Source organism: Hyla sarda, chromosome 11 (genome assembly GCF_029499605.1).
Source record: "Hyla sarda isolate aHylSar1 chromosome 11, aHylSar1.hap1, whole genome shotgun sequence".
Lineage (NCBI taxonomy): Eukaryota > Metazoa > Chordata > Amphibia > Anura > Hylidae > Hyla > Hyla sarda.
The window spans coordinates 34273464-34296336 of record NC_079199.1 but is presented as its reverse complement, the minus strand read 5'-3'; the positions used below and the strand labels follow the sequence as shown (position 1 = coordinate 34296336).

General features: G+C 45.8%; 1 protein-coding gene and 1 long non-coding RNA gene across 4 annotated transcripts in view; one reads left to right on the top strand and one right to left on the bottom strand.

The window, feature by feature from the left end:
• Positions 1–22873, top strand: part of TTC6 (tetratricopeptide repeat domain 6) — a 167841-nt gene that overhangs the window by 1986 nt on the left and 142982 nt on the right. For 2 of the 3 annotated variants that reach the window (XR_008848967.1, XM_056546769.1), the window contains exon 1: positions 14721–14762. The exons of the other annotated variant lie outside the window; for it this stretch is intronic. Coding sequence is in view for 1 of the 2 variants with exons in the window: in XM_056546769.1 (XP_056402744.1) it covers positions 14736–14762 (27 nt within the window). In the remaining variant the exon portion in view is untranslated. Of the gene's footprint in view, positions 1–14720; positions 14763–22873 lie in introns of those variants that run through there. 3 annotated transcript variants of the gene reach the window in all.
• LOC130295740 (uncharacterized) lies at positions 5823–8462 on the bottom strand. Its single transcript, XR_008848976.1, has 3 exons — positions 8273–8462; positions 7816–7878; positions 5823–6005 (listed from the first exon to the last, which is right to left on the bottom strand). It is a non-coding gene; the product is annotated as an uncharacterized LOC130295740 (long non-coding RNA).

Below are 22873 nucleotides of genomic sequence, written 5' to 3'. Positions count from 1 at the left end.
CTTCTTGTTCTTTCGGCATGCACTGCGCATGTGCAAACTGCAAAACCGTATTGTGCAAACCGGATGGAACCGTATGCACATACGGTTCTGTATGATTCCCATTGACCACCATTTAAAAAAAAACATATACGGGTTGTATCCGTTTTTTTTTACCCGGACATAAAACTATAGTAGACTACGGTTTTGTGTACGGGAAAAAAACGGATCAAACCGTAAATGGTGCAAGACGTACACAACCGGATGCTACGTTTGGCATACAGTTTTCAATGACATGTCTATACATACGGTTTGCAATACGGTTCCATATCGTTTTTACACTGAAACCGGATACGGGAACCGTATAGCAAAAACGAGATGTGAATACGGCCTTAGACTGCTCTGCATCCTCCCTATGGGGGAGATTTATCAAAACCTGTGCAAAGGAAATGTTGCCCAGGTGCCTATAGCAACCAATCAGATTGCTTCTTTCATTTTGCAGAGGCCTTGTTAAAAATGAAAGAAGCGATCTGATTGGTTGCTATGAGCAACTGGGCAACTTTTCCTCTGAGCAAGTTTTGATAAATCTCCCCCAAAGTCTCCACATTCACATAGAATGCTCCCCATGGGTCTCCACTAACATGATGACTGTTCTCATTGAATCCCCCATTCTTACAATCCTCGCCAGCATACTCTGTAACAAACCCTCCATATCTCACAGTTTAAGGGTGCGTTCCCACAGGGCGTATACGCAGCGTATTTGACGCTGCGCAAAATTTATGGCAGCAGCGGGAAATACGCTGCGTATCCCTTGCTCACTATACACACAGGGCTTTCCGGCGGCAGCCCTATGTGTGTAGTGAGTTTTGGAGGCGGAGCCGCGCGTCACAGACACGCCGGCATATGGCTCCGCCTCCAAAACTCACTACACACATAGGGCTGCCGCCGGAAAGCCCTGTGTGTATAGTGAGCAAGGGATACGCAGCGTATTTCCCGCTGCTGCCATAAATTTTGCGCAGCGTCAAATACGCTGCGTATACGCCCTGTGGGAATGCACCCTAATAGGTACGTCCATGTGACCACAGGCAGCACATGACCATGGACAACAGACCTTCTTCCAACAACTCGATTTTAGCATCTACCATCTGTGCACCTGGTGCTATATGAGAGGTGAGCTACAATCTAATTTATCTGACTGGTTGCAGAATTAATTTTATAAACCAGTCAGATAACCAAAATTGCCAGAATGGCATGTTCAGATATATTGAGACATCACATGATATATGTGTTGGGAGCACACACACAGTGGGGAGCAATGTACCCTGACAGGTTGGGACAATAAAATTTAACCCATGTAACCAAAGCCAGTTAGAGCAGTCTCCTGCCATGCACTTCTGAGCCAACGATGACAACAATGATGTGGGTATATAGGCATTTTCATTTGATTGCACTACAGGCCTGAGGATTGGCATAAATAGTTAGACCTACAATGGCCTACAATCTTGGGCCTAGGTTGGGATAGTCTATGCACAGTAGACAGTGTCAGGGGTAGAGGAGTGGCTTCCCTGAGCGATCTGTAGATGCAAGTCTAATTGTTGAACGCTGTTATCCTTTGACTTTCTACTTTTTAGAAATGTTCCAGCTATAGTGCCACCTAGTTTGAATGTCTCATCTGAAGACTTAGCATTAAGGCAGCTGTAATACTGTTAAACTGGCTAAGTAAATTTGATCTGCTTGAATTACATTGTTTTGTGGTCGTCTTCTTTTAAAAGCGAACCACGAGAGAGAAAAACCTCACTTTACAAAATGGGAGGGGATTGATGGCACTAGAGGGTATGCTAGGCGAGTGCAGAGCAACCCAATACTGCAAGACAAAAACATAGTAAGATATCCTGCTCCAAGAAATACTTTCAAGCTTTATTAATCATCTTCTAAAAACATCATCGGTCAAGCTTTAACAGTAATGTTTTTAGAAGAGGATTAATAATGTTTGGAAATATTTTACGGTGCTGGAAGTCTTACTGTGTTTTTGTCCTATGAACACTTTATGATTCAAAGGCGACCTCACATGCTCCACACCTATGGGAATACTGCAGCAGTTTATGCGGCGGTCGTGCTGGACTTGCTGTTACGTTTGTGAAATATTTCAAGCGCATCGCAATCCGAGATTTAGAGTAGAAGGATAGTCGCAGGGCCAAGTGAAAAGCGCCGTATCATAAAGAGCAGCTGCAAAAAATAAATAAATAAATAAATAAAAAAAAACACCACAACAGTTATTTTACATTCCTTTTTTTTTCAACATAAAATACATTACTAAATGCAAGATTTTTTTCCAAGTCCTCATGAAAACTGCTGCGGATTCTGCTACAAGCATCTGTTATCTAAAATATGCCATGTCAACACGCCTTTCTCCCAGATGTGACAGGGTTTGATTGACACACAGGACCCTGTGTGCACAGTAAGATTTAGAGGCTGGTCCCAGTGAGCCGACGTCACTCACCAGAGTGATCTCTCTGCCTTTAATGACGGTGACATGTGGGCCCGTCCAAGTGGTCAAAGCTTACTTGCGCATGCAAGTTTACGTAACAGATGCTGGTAGCAGAATCCGCAGCAGATTTCTCACAGCGCAAAAAAAATGCTATGGATGTGGTATGTGGGATCCTAACCTTAAAGGGATACTCCGCCCAGCGTTCTGAACATTATGTTCAGAACGCTGGGTTTGTGTGACCATGCCTGCTTGGAGATCACAGGTTCCCAGCAGCCAGACCCCCACAATCAGACATCTTATCCCCTATCCTTTGGATAGGGAATAAGATGTCTAAGGGTGGAGTACAACTTTTAAAGGTAGAAATTGTGCCATGCTTTCTGTACTTTTGTCAGGAAATAACATTATCTGGGCCAGAATTTTGGACACCCTGTTCCCAATTTTCTGCCTTTTGTGTGTTCTGTTTCACCACTCTTGTGTTTTGCACACCTACGGTAGTGATTCATTTTTAGAGCACTTGCTCAATCGCCAATCACAGTGGTTGCTGCCCTATATGAACGTACAACCTTGTCCTTTTGTTATTTATCTGGCTGGTCAGTGTACAACTTGGACTTTTGCCTGCTTTCTAAATCCTGTATACCTGAAGCTATGAGTTTTGACTTCTACTTGAATGTCCTGAGCTACAAACTCAGCTTTGAGGTTCCTGCACCGCATCCCAGCTTTAGGGTAAGTTCACACATGCATATTTTTGCTGCAGATGGGTGGATCCCTTCTCCAGGTACGTACTCCCATATAGGTCTGAAAGCTGGTGGAGGAGGTACAGGAGGTTCAGGCAGGTCTTCCTTACAGCATAACTTTATCTGGTTACGGTGGACGACTTGCGGCTCGTACCCTGGTTTCTGGATTGTGTACACATCTGAGTCTGGATAGGGTACGTCCGTCACCGTGTGAGGCTCCGTTTCCCAGATTGAGTCCAGTTTGTGGGTCCTCGGGAACTTCTGCAGCCAGACCTTGTCGCCTAACTGGAGAGGTTTGGCGGAGGCATGATGGTTGTAGTCCTCCTGTTGTCTTTATTGACAATCTCTTTTGCTTCCTGGATCCTTCTTTGGTGGTCAGAGACCCATTCCATAGAAGCTTGCAGAGAATTGTTGAAAGGAGCTTGAAATCCGAACATCCAATCTTTTGGCAGCTGCCTGTGTCGACCCATCATCAAGTAGAACAGTGCACTGTGTTATTATAAATTTCCAGCAATTCAGGCAACAACCGGGGCCACTCTTTGTGCTTTGACACAGATGCTGCTCGCGGCATGTAGATAAAAACTTGATTGATGCACTCACAGAGAACGTTCCCTTGAGGGTGGTAAGCAGTAGTCCGGAGTTTCTTGCAGGCGTAGAACTGACACAGCTCCTGGAAGAGTTGGGCCGTTCCTCGGTCCGTTAGGACAGACTCCGGACATCCAAGGATTTGCACCCAATGAGTGTAGAACATCTGGGCCATGGTTTTGGCTGTGAGGTCCTTAACAGGCACTATGACAACCCACTTGATGAGACAACTTGACATGGTCTAGTGCGACCAACTGGTTAGGTCTTTCACTCTGGATGGAATGGAGGGGTGCTCTGGCATCCTTGCGCCCGTTCTTGGTTACATTGCAGACAACACACTCACTGCACCATTTCTCAATGTCGCTCCGCAGCCCAATCCAGAAGAACCTTTGTCTGACAGTAGCTTCCGTTTTGTGGACTCCAAAGTGCCCCTACTGATCATGGAATGCGTTGAGGACCATCGCCACGTCTCTTTGGGAAACCAGAATCTGATAAAGTCAGTCACCAGAAACCGGATCCAAAGAGTTTCGGTACAACAGTCTCTTTTGCATGAACAGTCACTTCCTCTTCCTCTGGACTTGGAGTACACAATGACATCATCTAGGTACAACAGGACACTCTGAAAGTTTAGATGGTCCAGGCACCACTCGATCAGATGCTGGAAAGTAGCTGGGGCATTGCACATACCGAACAGCATACTCTTGAATTCGAACAGTCCCATGGGTGTCACGAAGGCTGTCTTCTTTTGGTCTTCTACGGGCATAGGCACTTGCCAATACCCACTGGTTAAGTCCAAGGTGGAGAAGTAGGCAGCTGACCCAAGGGCTGTAAGCGACTCTTCGATTCTTGGAAGGGGATAAGCGTCCTTATGTGTGATATTGTTCAGTTTCCTGTAGTCGACACAAAAACGGATGGTCCCATCCTTCTTCTTGACCAAGACAAGTGGCACCGCCCAGGGACTCTGACTCTCTTGAATGATGTCCGCGTCCTTCATGTCAACCAGCATCTTCTTAATGGTTTGATACATGCCTGGCGGGACCGGACGGTATCTCTCTTTGATAGGTGGGCTGTCGCCTGTCAGAATCCGGTGCTGGATCATGAACGTATGGCCAAAGTCGGTGGGGTTCTTACTGAAAGCCTTGTGATGCCTCTTGGTGACATTGATGACTTCACTGACTTGATCTCTCGAAGTGGCTTCATCTCCCACTTGGAGTTGTGCCCACCAGGGCTCAGGAGAACATACAGCACATTCCGGAGTAGCTTGGGCAGTCCGCTGTTGGGCCCGATGCATTCTGTTAAGATGTCCCTTGATTCTAGAAGATACAGCTGGGTGACCGGAGTGTATTTAGGTAAGAAGGTAGCCACATCGGACAGATTGACTAACCGGACTGGAACTCTCCCATTGGTAACTGTGACAAAGCTTCGTGCAGCTCGGACTAGGGGATGGTCTTCAAACTGCATAGGCTCTAGCAGGGCTTGATAGTCCTTATTTCTTTCTCCAGGATGTGCATGGCACCAAATGATTGTCTCTGTGTTGGGTTGTAAGGTCACCGACCTGATGTCTTGAATTTGCACTCTGCAAATTTCACCTTGCTGGTTGTCAAATTTCTGCTCCGCCTGTAGAATCTTTAAGTTGTGCTGCACAGTTTGCTGTCCTGAAGGGGACATGTATGGGAGAGAAGCATGCAAAGAATCTACGATTTCAGCAAATCAGTGTTTCATGATATTCATCCCCAATATAAACGCAGACCCTTTGTCAGACACATCACTTACAATCACTCTCTGCCCTCTGAGTACATGTTTCCCCAACTGGATGGTGGGCTCGCAATATCCATGTCTGGGTATTGGTTTCCCGTTGCCTGCTACTACCCCAAAACCAACATTGTCAGGTTCACATAACAAAATTAGCATTCCAGTACTTTGGATATAGTAGACACTTGTGATCCTGTATCTATTAATGTCTCCAACGGTACTCCTTCTACAAGGACTGCAGCATCTTCAATAGAAAGAAAAGCATGGAGCACTGACTGGTATACTGCAGCAGGTTTCTTTATTCACTTCCACAGAGATTACATTTGAAGGGGGAGAGCGGACTGTGGGCAGACCTTCGGGCAAAGGACCGTTTCACGCATTTGTGCTTCTTCAGGCCCTATGTCAGCAGGTCCATAGGTGTGCTTTTGAAACTAACCTGGTGGTCATGACAACCAGGTTAGGGGTGGAAACTGACAAAATACAAAAGGAATGTTAAAAGCAAACACACTGTAGTGAATCCACACAAAATGCATAAATACAAATAAGTATTTCTCCATATTAAATGAACATGCTCATTTCATTATGGTCATTGAGACCTAAAGGACCGGTTGCATTTGTGTGCAGGATCCAGCGCTATTCCTTCACTAATAGACTTGTGTGTCTATCATTTCTTTCTGTTGAAGGTTCTATGCGTTCTATGGCTGAAAATGTCATAGCTTTTGGATCACCATTGTGGACACTCATCATGTGGGTTATAAACCTCTGCGATCCGCGTCCGGTTTTCAATGACCGTATGTGTTCCCGTATCCAATGGAACAACGGACGTATGGTTTTTCCCACATAATAGTGGCCACAATCACACAAGGCAGTATACTACGAAATTAGATCTACATGTGACGAACTGTTTGATTTTAATTCTGTATCCTCCTAAATTTATTTCTATGGCTTGTGCATTTAGTGAACAAAATGAGCAAGATCCACATGAATCTGCGATCAGTAATCCAATTTTTCTTTTGTTGTTTAGTTTTTTAATTTTGTTCTCTTTTTAAAAAAAATCTGAAATAGTGCGGTTCTTTTTATGTGTTATTATGGGTTTCTTCTCTGCTATTGTTTTAAGGTCTTCATCTCTTTGTATCATGTACCAATTTTTATTTATAGTTCTTTTGATGTGTTCGTTCATAGGTAGCTTTTTAAATGAAAAAAAAAAGCAAATATCTGTTCTGTTTTTTTTACTTAATTTTTCAATAATAATTGTCTAGATGTGTTGTCGATGCGTTTCCGTGCAGCATCTATCACCTTTTTAGGATAACCTCTGTTTAGGAATTGGCAACTAAGTTCATCTAGTTGTGTTTGCAACAGATTGGGGTCGTTATTTATAAGTTCGAGCCGAACCATTTGGCTATAGGGTATACTTGTTTTTAGCTGTGTGGGGTGACCTTCTACAATGACCTTTACATATGGGCAGGGGGCGACATAAAGTGAGAGTCCCGACTTAAGTCGTTCTGGGTTTGGACCTGGCGCCTGTTTTCCTGAGGGCCGGTCCGCAACCTCAGGGGAAATCCGTTTAAATCCCAACATTGTACTTTCCAATGTCCATATTTATTGCAATAGGTACAGAAGGGTCTTTGAGTCCCCGGGGGCCTATTGGGCAGAGGATTGCGGGAGTTAACATGGCGGGGAGCAGAAACAGAGACAGAATTCCTATGTAGGGACGGTTCATGGTCAGGTGGAGCGACCCGACTGGTGAGCACCTTAACAGCCTGAGTCAATTGTTCAATGTCCTGCTTAACACTCTGAAATTCTGAGGCTGTAGCGACTGGTAGTGTAGTGGACACTAGGGGGGGGGGGGGTAGCCGGTGGTGTGGCATCGAGTCCTGGGGCATTGCAACTAACGTCCATTTCCAGGCTGTTGTTGACAAAAACTGATAATACAAGAGAGTCTCTGTATCAATATCCATACATGCTCTGATAAATTGTATAACTGAATAACCTTAGGATTACTGGAGAATAAGGACTATGTATAGCAATGACAACATACCTATGACTATAGAATAAACATGACTTATGGACTATGACTACACATATTATGACAGTTGACTATGACTATGCATATACCATTCGACTATGTATATAACAACACTTTATACATATGACTAAAACATAACACTGGTGTATTGGGCTGCCCAATGCCTTGGCTACTAGGGTCCCTTGGCAATACACACTTCTCCCCAGAACACTAGTTATTTAGACATTTATTAGATAAAATTAGACATTTGTTACCTTTTGACTTTTTAGGTTACCTTCTTTGTGGGTACGGGAATATCTTCTGGCCAACAAAGAATCCTGAGCACGTGGACACAAGAAATTACATTAGACACATGCAACAACTTAGAGACATTTGAATGGACTGTGATGTAGTGAGTGCTACAGCCCTAATGTACATTATATATGTGTACATGACTTTGTGTGTACTTAATGACTATGTGTAGTACACAACTTTAATCTGTATTAAACTTTGACTGTACATGGACGTCACAAGTAGTGCTAGTAAATGTAAAGAACTTTGTAATATACCGTATCTTATCTAGGAAAACTTAAATTTTCTTGGGATAGATCATTAATATCTGATAGGTGGGGTACCAACATCTAGGAGGTTGGCAGAGCTAAAGATCCCACACTACACAGTGAACGGGCAGAAGCCTCTGTATATTCTGTAGTAACTGTGTTGGGTTATTACCGCTCTCATCCAATGCAATTCAATGGGATCTGAGCTGCAGTATCTCGGCATGGCTAGTAAACAACGTATGGCGACTTCTGCTCCCAGCTCTGTTTATTGTGTAGAGCGGTGGTCTCCAAACTGTGGCCCTCCAGCTGTTGCAAAACTACAACTCCCAGCCTGCCCAGACAGCCAACGGCTGTCTGGGCAGGCTGGGAGTTGTAGTTTTGCAACAGCTGGAGGGCAACAGTTTGAAGATCACTGGTGTAGAGCATGCATCGAGGCTCTGCTGAACAGCTTACTGGCACAAGTACTGGCACCATGCCGATCAGATATTGATTGCCAATCTTCAGAATAGGCCATCAATGTGTTTTCACTGGAAAGTACCTTTAAAGTAAATAGTCTGGTGTTCTCTATGGCCCACATTTATCATTGCAGTGCAAGTGAAGCATTTTTTTACACCTTTTTTTGTGTGTGCTGATAATGTGTAGGAGCACCACATTTATTAAAAGGCAAAAGATAAATATAATCAATAAATTGATAAATTTTGTGCAGGTCACATTTTCTGAAATTTCTGTCTACACATACACCAAAATGCTACACCATGTCTGGGCTGGTGTAATTTTAGAGACTTTTCAGTGGCTTTGCGCCTTTTTTTCCCCTCCTTTTTACAAAAAGGGGCAATGATAAATCCCTTCTGTATCATGTCTATTGCCAAAATCAGTGGATTGCAGCTCAAAATCAGTGGATTGCAACTCAAAATCAGCAGAAATGTGTAAACAAAAAGGGGCAAAAAAAGGCGCAAAAAACCCTGCTCGTACCTTTTTTGCCCCTTTTTTAGACACAAAAAACTGTCTAAAGACAATGATAAATGTGGGCCACTATGTTTGTGGCTTCATTTAGATAAGAACACTTGTAACATGAACTTGCTAGCATAATAACACAGTACTTATTTGTATTTACCAAGCTTGTTTATTTTTCAAATTTTTACTTATTGGGGTTATTTTCTCTCCCATATGTTTGTCAAATTTCCCTCTGTAACTGCAACAATAAAATACTTTACTGAACCCTGCAACTTATATCCACAAGGGGCACTATCAGTTTCAGATTTGTAAATTACTTTTATTTAAAAATGTAAATCCTTCTAGTACTTATCAGCTGCTGTATACTACAGAGAAAGTTGTTTAGTCCTTTCCAGTCTGACCAAAGTGCTCTTTGCCACCACCCCTGTCTGTTTAAAGGGGAACTACTGTGGAAAAAAAAATGTTTTCAAATCAACTGGTGCAAGAAAGTTAAACAGATTTGTAAATTACTTCTATTAAAAAATCTTAAACCTTCCAGTACTTATCAGCTGTTGTATACTACAGATACATACTGCTCAAAAAATAAAGGGAACACTAAGATAACACATCCTAGATCTGAATGAATGAACTAATCATATGAAATACTTTCGTCTTTACATAGCTGAATGTGCTGACAACAAAATCATACAAAAATGATAAATGGAAATCAAATTTATCAACCCATGGAGGTCTGGATATGGAGTCACACTCAAAATCAAAGTGGAAAACCACACTACAGGCTTTGATGTAATGTCCTTAAAACAAGTAAAAATGAGGTTCAGTAGTGTGTGTGGCCTCCACGGGCCCGTATGACCTCCCTACACCGCCTGGGCATGCTCCTGATGAGGTGGCGGATGGTCTCCTGAGCGATGTCCTCCCAGACCTGGACTAAAGCATCCGCCAACTCCTGGACAATCTGTGGTGCAATGTGGTGTTGGTGGATAGAGTGAGGCATGAGAAGAGGTTTTCTATGGGGATTTGAATACACAAATTTCTCTTTTTAAACAGCAGATAATAAGTACTGGAAGGATTAAGATTTTTTAATAGAAGTAATTCACAAATCTGTTTTACTTTCTGGCACCAGTTCATTTGAAAACATTTGTTTTCTACTTGTTTCCACCTTCTTTTGTGGTAGAACATCTTTCAAAGTTGTGTACTGTTTGGTGCAACATACACCACTTTTTGCAGTGGAGCTTTATGTATAATTTGCGCAAATTAAATTTAGAAGTGTTTTTTGCCGCAATGCCTACTTTTTTTTTGCACAAATTACACCACCTAATAGGACACTTACCAAAAGTGTCAGATGTGTCAGAACACGAAGCTTAAACCAATCTCTGCAGCCCACTGGTTTCTATAATTGAGCAAAATGTATCAAGCCCCGTGCACCTTTTTAGTAAATGTTAAGCAACTGTGCAAACAATACATCAAGCAAACAGATAAAATCTTTACTACCTTACACCAACATTGATAAATGTCCCCCTATCCTCTAAAAGGAGTAGTCCAGTGTAGAACAACTTATCCCCTATTCTAAGGATAGGGGGTAAGTTTCAGATTGGGGGGGGGGGGGATCCGAGCGCTGGGGCCTCCCGCAATCACACGTACGGGGCCACGGCTCGCTGGCCAGAGAGCGCGTGTCCACCACGTGACACCCCCCCTCAATACAGTGCTATGGTGGAGCCAGAGATTGACGAAGGCTTATAGCAGGATACAGCACTTATTTCTGTTGTTTCTGTAGAACCTGGTTCACAGCTTCCAGACCAACTTGGAAAGAAAACACAGATCAAAGAGGCCATCACAGTCTCACTCTGTAGGTTCTTCAGGCAGAAACTCCAGTCCCACACTTCATTCCATGACACCACCAACACCTGTCACTAACACATTGCAGTTCCTCTCCGGCTGATGAACACTACCTGGCATCTTATACGCTTTGTGGCCCCTCTGGCTTGGAGGGAGACTCCATCTCTTGCCATGTACACTTCCGGATCATTGCTGGTCTTGGCTGCGCCCATTTGTTACATTGCAATGGATTCTGGCAACATTCTTTTCATTCCCAGTGGTGCCTCCAAATACAAAAAAGTGGTAAACATCCTTCCTTCTGCACTTGTATTAAAAGGGTACGCCGGCCCTAAGACATCTTATCCCCTATCCAAAGAATAGGGGATAAAATGTTTGATCGCGGGGGTCCCACTACTGGGAACCCCCTGCAATCTGTCATTCTGCACCTTTGTGAGCTCTCTGTAGCGCTGGAGGCTCCGAGTGTGATGCGTTACGACCACGGGGCCGGAGTACCGTGACTACACAACTCCACCCCCATGTGACATCATGCTCCACCCCCTCAATGCAAGTCTATGGGAGGGGGCGTGACTGCCTTTGGATAGAGGATAAGATGTCTTCGTGCCGGAATACCCCTAAGTATTCTAGGGGCTGTACTGCTTTTGCAGCACTTTTGATTCTGGGTGTTGCATATCCAACAGAGGGCTTCCCCAAATTGTCAACTAAGAATATGTTCACTCGTTCGGAATGTCCGCACAGACATTGTGCAGTAGCAGAGTACCCCTTGATATCAATGGGATTCTGCTGCACTGTTCACATGGCAGAATTTCCACGCCAGATGTTTCTGCTGCAGAAATTCTGATTCCAGTGTCCACAGAAAGAACAGACAAGTCTATACTTTCTGCAGAGTCCACATGGAAATGCGTTGTCGTCAATGATAAGGCGTAGTTCCGAACAGTCCTAGCGCCCGATGGATTTTTCAAATGTGTGGAACATTCAGCACATTTTACACCCGTGTGAACATAGCCTAAATGTGTCCTTTTTGCATCTTGTTGGTTTATTTTTCTGCACCTTGTTGTTTTATTCTATATTTATTAAGTAACTATATCTCTTCACTTAGCTATTGTGTGCGAACCTGTTTATTCTTGCAGTCTATGAGTATACAGTAAAACAACCCTGTGAGCACTGTGCATGTAAGACTCATCATCCTGGCACGCCTTCTACAGAATCCATTTCCCAGGATCCCAGGAAGTACATATATTTTGGGGGTGATTAAGCAAAACCCGCTTTTTATTTTTCAGAGGACTTTTCAAAAATTAAAGAAGTGATCAAATTGGTTGCTAAGGGCAACTGCTGCACTTTTTTTTTTGCACAAATTTCATAAATTTCCCTCTTTTTGTCTAACCAATGCTCTGTGAGCTAAACAGGCTGGGCTGATGCTAATACATAAAACAACAAAAGAGATACAGTGATCCCTCAACTTACAATGGCCTCAAACATACAATAGTTTCAACATACAATGGTATTTTCTGGACCATTGTAACTTGAAACCAGACTCAACATACAAATGCTATGGAATCTGCGAAACGTGTCAATGGCTGGAAGAACCAACCAATCAGAATGGACATTCACTGGTAAAACCCATATATTCCTAAAGTGCATGCACTGACTGGTGTCTGGTAGCGCCTCCCAACAGTACAGGGAGGTATTACATGTTCTGTACGCTTTACCTGTATTACTGAAGTGTATGCATTGACTGGTGTCTGGTAGCGCCCCCAACAGTACAGGGAGGTATTACATGTTCTGTACTCTTTACCTGTATTACTGAAGTGCATGCACTGACTGGTGTCTGGTAGTGCCTCCCAACAGTACAGGGAGGTACTGCATGTTCTGTACTCTTTACCTGTATTATTGAAGTACATGCACTGACTGGTGTCTGGTAGCGCCCTCTACAGTACAGGGAGGTATTACATGTTCTGTACTCTTTACCTGTATTAGTGAAGTGTATGCACTGACTGATGTCTGGTAGCGCACCCTAGAGTACAGGGAGGTATTACATGTTCTGTACTCTTTACCTGTACCAGGGTTAGCTGCTTCTTTGGACACCAGGTAAGGGAGGCTCCATTTTACTTTTTTTTTTTTTTAGGACATTGCGTGTTCTGTACGGGACCCTGAAGAAGCTTCTGTCCTCTACATAGACCAGTGTTTCCCAAAGAGGGTGCCTCCAGCTGTTGCAAAACTACAACTCCCAGCATCCCCGGATAGCTTTCGGCTGTCCGGGCATGCTGGGAGTTGTAGTTTTCCAACAGCTGGAGGCACCCTGGTCAGGAAACACTGACATAGACTGTGATTACAGCTCCCAGCAGATTTTTCTTACTTTTATATGTAAGGATATGCTTTATCTATATTAGTTATCTACTTATTTTTCTTTAATCCTCACTTTTTCCTATTTTTGGATGACATCTTGGTGGCTTCAGAACCAATTACCAGGTTTCCATAGAGTTCTGGTCTCAACATACAATGGTTGTCCTGGAACCAATTCATATCGTAACTTGAGGGACCACTGTATACACAACTGCTGCTGCTTTAACTCACAAATCATTTCTTAGTCTGGATACATATTTTATCTCAGCTGAGAGCAGGTTAGGCCACATAAAGGCTTTTTTCACACGGCATGGTCAAATGGGTAATTGCTGCGACTACCGCAAAATCGTAGCAAAATTATTTTTCTGTTATTGCGGCAATAAAATGCAATTTGACCTACTGGGTGAATTCATCGCATGGTTTTCCCCCTTTGAATATAAACAAGAATATTCTCATTAATTCACAGCAAACAAATATTTTTAAATAGTAATGAACTAAAAGTTTATTATATTATTTACATATTATCTTAGGATAGATATATGTTTATCCCAGACATACTTACGTTCACTTACTGTTGATTTTCCAACCACATCTGCTGGAAGTGTGTTCCAAGCAACAACTACTCCAGCACAAGGGTCCTATTCCCAGACGAGATGGAAATTACTCTATTTCATCAAGTAGCACAGTCCAGTTTCTCTGAAGCTCGAAAATAAGATATTGATTCAAGTGAGATGATGCCAGTTGCCCGCAGGTTTCTGAAGAAGGACAGACTTTTACCTTCTTGGACCCCTCCATATACTATAAATGGTGTTTCAAGGAGAGGCTCAGTCTGTTTATAATTTTAAATCTTACTACCCAATTTTAAAAGCCCGGCTTGGCTGAAGTAGTTCTGTTTATTTGCAGCCAGGTGGAAACACTAAACCTGATCCTGTCATTTCATAATGTTTCCCTGTGCCTACTGCATGTAAGAACACAATGGTCCTATTCAATATCTAAAGAGCCAGAAATTATAAAAATAATATTTCTCATAAGTCTGCAAATTCCTCTTTTACGTAGTGACTCTAATCATCATATAAGTTGTCCAGGTGGGGAGATCTTCTTAACTCAAATGTTTTATTTTTTTCAGTAATAGAAGACTTTCATTCTACTTAGAGAGAGGACAAGTAAAAAAGTGGAAACTGAGTGTCCCCAGAACAGAATATTCAGCTGCTTGAACATATTTTTGACGGCATCCAGAGCTTGATTATAGGGTTGGCTTTGATGACTTGGGGCCCCTCCGTGTTACTGAACTTGATATAATTAGGAACTGTCCCAGGAGGCTTCATAGATTGACGTAATATATCTGGCAGTGCTGACTGATGATAATCTCACTTGATTTAAGAGAAAAAAAAAAACAACTTATTGACCATTTTAAATTATTATTTTTGTGTCCTGCTACCAGTTGGGGGCATGTCCCTACACGGTCAGACACTATCCAATCAATGGTGACAGGGACAGTAACACCCATGTGGCTATTTAGTCATAAAGTTCAGGTAAAAACAACTGATGATAGTTCTGTATAAGTAAAGATGCTCTCGAATTGTTTATCCAGGGGAGATAAAAACTATTTTGATGATATTAGTGGGTACACTAGGCAGTATAGCTAACTTGTAGCTTTTGATTAAAGGGGTTCTCCACCATAAGGTGATTTTAGTACATACCTGGCAGACAGTAATGGACATGCTTAGGAAGGATCTGCACTTGTCTTGGGGCTAAATGGCTATGTTGTGAGATTACCATTACATTGTAGCTGTTTGTGAACTTGTATTTCCTGTTTGACTTTTCTTTTTTTGACTACAAATCCCACAATTCCATCATCCTCCCTCCCACACATCAGCCACCCCACCCATTGAAACATTCTAGAACGTGGGGCCAGGGCCGGGTCGTGCCCAGCCTCTAACAATATGCCACGCACTAATAACCCTTTAGACACAGCGTTCAAAGTTGATCGCCACGTCTAAAATGAAAGTAAACCAGTCCTGGCAAGCTCAGTCGGCTGTTCGGGCCCGCCGCAGCGAAATTGTGGCATCCCGAACAGCTGGAACACACAAGGAGGGCCCCTACCTGCCTCCTGCATGTCCAATCGCCGAATGACTGCTCAGTGCCTGAGATTCAGGCATGAGCAGTCAAGCGGCAGAATCATTGATCAATGTTATTGTCACGATGCCGGCTGGCAGGTAGTGGACCCTCTGTGCCAGAGAGGGATTGGCGTGGACCGTGCTAGTGGACCGGTTCTAAGCCACTACTGGTTTTCACCAGAGCCCGCCGCAAAGCGGGATGGTCTTGCTGCGGCGGTAGTGACCAGGTCGTATCCACTAGCAACGGCTCACCTCTCTGGCTGCTGAAGATAGGCGCGGTACAAGGGAGTAGGCAGAAGCAAGGTCGGACGTAGCAGAAGGTCGGGGCAGGCAGCTAGGATCGTAGTCAGGGGCAACGGCAGAAGGTCTGGAAACACTGGCAAGGGACACACAAGGAACGCTTTCACTGGCACTAAGGCAACAAGATCCGGCAAGGGAGTGCAAGGGAAGTGAGGTAATATAGGGAGTGCACAGGTGATAACCCTAATTGGAACCACTGCGCCAATCAGCGGCGCAGTGGCCCTTTAAATCGCAGAGACCCGGCGCGCGCGCGCCCTAGGGAGCGGGGCCGCGCGCGCCGGGACAGAACAGACGGGGAGCGAGTCAGGTAGGGGAGCCGGGGTGCGCATCGCGAGCGGGCGCTACCCGCATCGCGAATCGCATCCCGGCTAGCAGCAGGATCGCAGCGCCCCGGGTCAGAGGACGTGACCGGAGCGCTGCAGCGGAGGAGGTGAAGCGAGCGCTCCGGGGAGGAGCGGGAACCCGGAGCGCTCGGCGTAACAGTACCCCCCCCCTTGGGTCTCCCCCTCTTCTTGGAGCCTGAGAACCTGAGGAGCAGACTTTTGTCAAGGATGTTGTCCTCAGGTTCCCAGGATCTCTCTTCAGGACCACAACCCTCCCAGTCTACTAAAAAAAAATTTTTCCCTCTGACCTTTTTGGCAGCCAAAATCTCCTTGACCGAGAAGACGTCCGAGGAGCCGGAAACAGGAGTGGGAGGAACAGATTTGGGAGAAAAACGGTTGAGGATGAGTGGTTTGAGAAGAGAGACGTGAAAGGCATTAGGGATACGAAGAGAAGGAGGAAGAAGAAGTTTATACGAGACAGGATTAATTTGACACAAAATTTTGAAAGGACCAAGATAGCGTGGTCCCAACTTGTAGCTAGGGACACGGAAGCGGACATATTTAGCGGAGAGCCATACCTTGTCTCCAGGGGAAAAAACGGGGGGAGCTCTTCTTTTCTTATCCGCGAACCTCTTCATGCGTGAAGAAGCCTGTAAGAGAGAATTTTGGGTCTCTCTCCATATAATGGAAAGGTCACGAGAAATTTCATCCACAGCGGGCAGACCAGAGGGCAAGGGGGTAGGGAGGGGGGGAAGAGGGTGACGGCCGTACACCACGAAAAATGGGGATTTGGAGGAAGATTCAGAGACCCTGAAGTTATACGAGAATTCGGCCCATGGAAGGAGATCTGCCCAGTCATCCTGGCGGGAGGAAACAAAATGTCGCAAATAATCACCCAGGATCTGGTTAATTCTTTCTACTTGTCCATTGGACTGGGGATGATATGCAGAGGAAAAATTTAATTTAATCTTGAGTTGTTTACAGAGAGCTCTCCAGAATTTAGACACGAATTGGACCCCTCTATCCGAGACAATCTGCGTAGGCAACCCGTGAAGACGAAAAATGTGTACAAAAAATTGTTTAGCCAACTGAGGCGCAGAAGGAAGACCAGGAAGAGGAATGAAATGTGCCATTTTGGAGAATCGATCAACGACCACCCAAATAACAGTGTTGCCACGGGAAGGGGGTAAATCAGTAATAAAATCCATACCAATCAGCGACCAAGGCTGTTCGGGGACAGGCAGAGGATGAAGAAAACCAGCGGGCTTCTGGCGAGGAGTCTTATCCCGGGCACAGATAGTGCAGGCTCGCACAAAGTCCCCAACATCCGTCTCCAGAGTCGGCCACCAATAGAAGCGGGAGATGAGTTGCACAGATTTCTTGATGCCCGCATGACCTGCGAGATGGGAGGAGTGACCCCATTTGAGGATTCCGAGGCGTTGGCGTGGAGAAACAAAGGTCTTTCCTGGAGGAGTCTGCCTGATGGAGGCAGGAGAAGTGGAGATCAGGCAGTCAGGAGGAATGATGTGTTGCGGAGGGAGATCAACTTCTGAGGCATCCGAGGAACGAGAGAGAGCATCGGCTCTAATGTTCTTATCGGCAGGACGAAAGTGAATCTCAAAATTAAATCGGGCAAAGAACAGAGACCACCGGGCCTGGCGAGGATTCAGCCGTTGGGCCGACTGGAGGTAGGAGAGGTTCTTGTGGTCGGTGTAGATAATAACAGGAAATCTTGATCCCTCCAGCAGATGCCTCCATTCCTCAAGTGCTAATTTAATGGCTAGAAGCTCTCGATCCCCGATGGAGTAGTTCCTCTCCGCTGGAGAGAAGGTCCTAGAGAAAAAACCACAAGTGACAGCATGCCCGGAAGGATTTTTTTGTAGAAGAACAGCTCCAGCTCCTACTGAGGAGGCATCAACCTCCAATAGGAAGGGTTTGGAAGGGTCAGGTCTGGAGAGCACGGGAGCCGAAGAAAAGGCAGACTTGAGTTGTTTAAAGGAGTCTTCTGCTTGAGGAGGCCAGGACTTGGGATCAGCATTTTTTTTGGTTAAGGCCACGATAGGAGCCACAATGGTAGAAAAATGTGGAATAAATTGCCTGTAATAATTGGCGAACCCCAAAAAGCGTTGGATAGCACGGAGTCCGGAGGGGCGTGGCCAATTTAAGACGGCAGAGAGTTTGTCTGGATCCATCTGTAGTCCCTGGCCAGAGACCAAATATCCTAGAAAAGGAAGAGATTGGCATTCAAACAGACATTTCTCAATTTTGGCATAGAGTTGGTTGTCACGAAGTCTCTGAAGAACCATACGGACATGCTGGCGGTGTTCTTCTAGATTGGCAGAAAAAATTAGGATATCGTCCAGATATACCACAACACAGGAGTATAATAGATCACGAAAAATTTCATTGACAAAGTCTTGGAAGACGGCAGGGGCATTGCACAGTCCAAAGGGCATGACCAGATACTCAAAGTGTCCATCTCTGGTGTTAAATGCCGTTTTCCACTCGTCCCCCTCTCTGATGCGGATGAGGTTATAGGCGCCTCTTAAGTCCAATTTAGTGAAGATGTGGGCACCTTGGAGGCGATCAAAGAGTTCAGAGATGAGGGGTAAGGGGTAGCGGTTCTTAACCGTGATTTTATTAAGACCGCGGTAGTCAATGCAAGGACGTAGGGAGCCATCTTTTTTGGAGACAAAGAAAAATCCGGCTCCGGCAGGAGAGGAGGATTTACGGATAAAGCCCTTTTTTAGATTCTCCTGGACGTATTCGGACATGGCAAGAGTCTCTGGGGCAGAGAGAGGATAAATTCTGCCCCGGGGTGGAGTAGTACCCGGGAGGAGGTCGATAGGGCAATCATAAGGCCTGTGAGGAGGTAGAGTCTCAGCTTGTTTTTTGCAGAAAACATCCGCGAAGTCCATATAGGCCTTAGGGAGACCGGTTACTGGAGGAACCACAGAGTTACGGCAAGGGTTACTGGGAACCGGTTTTAGACAGTTCTTGGAACAAGAGGACCCCCAACTCTTGATCTCCCCAGTGGACCAATCCAGGGTTGGGGAATGAAGTTGAAGCCAGGGAAGTCCAAGGAGAATCTCCGAGGTGCAATTGGGGAGGACCAAAAGTTCAATCCTCTCATGATGAGATCCGATGCTCATAAGAAGGGGCTCCGTGCGGAAACGTATGGTACAGTCCAATCTTTCATTATTTACACAATTGATGTAGAGGGGTCTGGCGAGACTGGTCACTGGGATGCTGAACCTGTTGACGAGAGAGGCCAAAATAAAATTTCCTGCAGAACCAGAGTCCAAGAAGGCCACTGTAGAGAAGGAGAAGGCAGAAGCAGACATCCGCACAGGCACAGTAAGACGTGGAGAAGCAGAGTAGACATCAAGGACTGTCTCACCTTTGTGCGGAGTCAGCGTACGTCTTTCCAGGCGGGGAGGACGGATAGGACAATCCCTCAGGAAGTGTTCGGTACTAGCACAGTACAGGCAGAGGTTCTCCATACGGCGTCGTGTCCTCTCTTGAGGTGTCAGGCGAGACCGGTCGACCTGCATAGCCTCCACGGCGGGAGGCACAGGAACAGATTGCAGGGGACCAGAGGAGAGAGGAGCCGAGGAGACGAAACGCCTCGTGCGAACAGAGTCCATATCTTGGCGGAGTTCCTGACGCCTTTCAGAAAAGCGCATGTCAATGCGAGTGGCTAGGTGAATAAGTTCATGTAGATTAGCAGGAATTTCTCGTGCGGCCAGAACATCTTTAATGTTGCTGGATAGGCCTTTTTTGAAGGTCGCGCAGAGGGCCTCATTATTCCAGGACAATTCTGAAGCAAGTGTACGGAATTGTACGGCATACTCGCCAACGGAAGAATTACCCTGGACCAGGTTCAACAGGGCAGTCTCAGCAGAAGAGGCTCGGGCAGGTTCCTCAAAGACACTTCGGATTTCCGAGAAGAAGGAGTGTACAGAGGCAGTGACGGGGTCATTGCGGTCCCAGAGCGGTGTGGCCCATGACAGGGCTTTTCCGGACAGAAGACTGACTACGAAAGCCACCTTAGACCTTTCAGTGGGAAACAGGTCCGACATCATCTCCAGATGCAGGGAACATTGGGAAAGGAAGCCACGGCAAAACTTAGAGTCCCCATCAAATTTATCCGGCAAGGATAAGCGTATCCCAGGAGCGGCCACTCGCTGCGGAGGAGGTGCAGGAGCTGGCGGAGGAGATGACTGCTGAAGCTGTGGTAGCAACTGTTGTAGCATAACGGTCAGTTGAGACAGCTGTTGGCCTTGTTGCGCAATCTGTTGTGACTGCTGGGCGACCACCGTGGTGAGGTCAGCGACAACTGGCAGAGGAACTTCAGCGGGATCCATGGCCGGATCTACTGTCACGATGCCGGCTGGCAGGTAGTGGACCCTCTGTGCCAGAGAGGGATTGGCGTGGACCGTGCTAGTGGACCGGTTCTAAGCCACTACTGGTTTTCACCAGAGCCCGCCGCAAAGCGGGATGGTCTTGCTGCGGCGGTAGTGACCAGGTCGTATCCACTAGCAACGGCTCACCTCTCTGGCTGCTGAAGATAGGCGCGGTACAAGGGAGTAGGCAGAAGCAAGGTCGGACGTAGCAGAAGGTCGGGGCAGGCAGCTAGGATCGTAGTCAGGGGCAACGGCAGAAGGTCTGGAAACACTGGCAAGGGACACACAAGGAACGCTTTCACTGGCACTAAGGCAACAAGATCCGGCAAGGGAGTGCAAGGGAAGTGAGGTAATATAGGGAGTGCACAGGTGATAACCCTAATTGGAACCACTGCGCCAATCAGCGGCGCAGTGGCCCTTTAAATCGCAGAGACCCGGCGCGCGCGCGCCCTAGGGAGCGGGGCCGCGCGCGCCGGGACAGAACAGACGGGGAGCGAGTCAGGTAGGGGAGCCGGGGTGCGCATCGCGAGCGGGCGCTACCCGCATCGCGAATCGCATCCCGGCTAGCAGCAGGATCGCAGCGCCCCGGGTCAGAGGACGTGACCGGAGCGCTGCAGCGGAGGAGGTGAAGCGAGCGCTCCGGGGAGGAGCGGGAACCCGGAGCGCTCGGCGTAACAGTTATCCTATGGGATAACAATGATCAACGTAAAAGATCAGTGTGTGCAATGTTATAGCCCCCTATGGGAGCTATAACATTACAAAAAAAAAGTTAATAAAGATCATTTAACCCCTTCCCTAATAAACGTTTGAATCACCCCTCTTTTCCCATTTAAAAAAAAAAAACTGTGTAAATAAAAATAAGCATATGTGGTATCACAGCGTGCAGAAATGTCTGATTTATAAAAATATATCTTTAATTAAACCGCACGGTCAATGGCGTATGTGCGAAAAAATTCCAAAGTCCAAAATAGCTTATTTTTGGTCACTTTTTATATCATGAACAAGTGAATAAAAAGTGATCAAAAAGTCCGATCAATATAAAAATGGAACCGCTTAAAAACTTCAGATCAAGGCGCAAAAAATGAGCCCTCATACCGCCCCATATGCGGAAAAATAAAAAAGTTATAGGGGTCAGAAGATGACAATTTTAAATGTATATGTTTTCGTGCATGTAGTTATGATTTTTTCACACGACAAAATCAAACCTATATTAGTCTTCAATTTTGTCACACAATGATTTTTTTTCCATTTCGCCGTAGAATTTTGGGTAAAATGACTGATGTCATTACAAAGTAGAATTGGTGGCGCAAAAAATAAGCCATCATATGGATTTTTAGGTGCAAAATTGAAAGAAGGAGGAAGGTAAGGAGGTAAAAACGAAAGTGCAAAAGCGGAAAAACCCTGAGTCCTTAAGGGGTTAACAAAACTGGTCTCTTTTAGGGCAGATGTGCCTTTGGGCCCTGATTCAACTGCTACCTCTGCATTCCCAACAGAAGCCACCTTCATACGATCCTAAAAATGGATCCCAGTACTTGTGTGCCCTTCAGGTCTTAATAGTAGAGCAAGGTAGGAAGCCCCAGCAATTACTACAGTGGTCCCTCAACATACAATGGTAATCCGTTCCAAATGGACCATCGTTTGTTGAAACCATTGTATGTTGAGGCATCCGTGCAATGTAAAGTATAGGACAGTGGTCTACAACCTGCGGACCTCCAGATGTTGCAAAACTACAACACCCAGCATGCCCGGACAGCCAATGGCTGTCTGGGTGTTGTAGTTTTGCAACATCTGGAGGTCCGCAGGTTGTAGACCACTGTTGGAGGAAGTTGTACTCTCCTGTCCCTACCCCTCCGGACCATCACCGCTCGTCACCGCTGCCCTGAATGTCGCCGTCCATCGCTGTCGCCGCGTCCCCGAGGTGTCCCCGACGCTCCGGTAAGGCCTCTGCTTCCCCGGCATCCGCGCTCTTCGTCGCCGCCATCACGCTGCTACGCACGCCGCTCCTGTTGGATGATGGGACGGTGTGCGCAGCGACGTGATGACATCAATGGAGAGCGCCGACGATGCAGAGGATCCCGAAGAGGACGCGCCGGAGCCCCGAGGACAGGTAAGTGATCGTCAGCGGAGCACACGGGGCACTGTAAACAGCTATCCGGTGGCAGCTGAAGCAGTCTGCGCTGCCGGATAGCCGTTTCTGCGATGACATACAAAAGCATCGTATGTTGATGCTGTCTTCAACATGCGATGGCCTCTGAGAGGCCATCGCACGTTGAAATTATTGTATGTCGGGGCCATCGTAGGTCGCGGGGTCACTGTATTTAGAAAAACGAATACTAGAATAGAAAAGACCAATTTCTCCAATGCGTAAGATTGTGTAAGAAATTACCTCCACTGCCTGTGTCTCATCTTTGATCAATGTACAATATGGAACTGATGGGGTCTCTACACTTGAGAATAGAAGATACAGTTGTCATGCATGTAGGGATGATACGGTGTT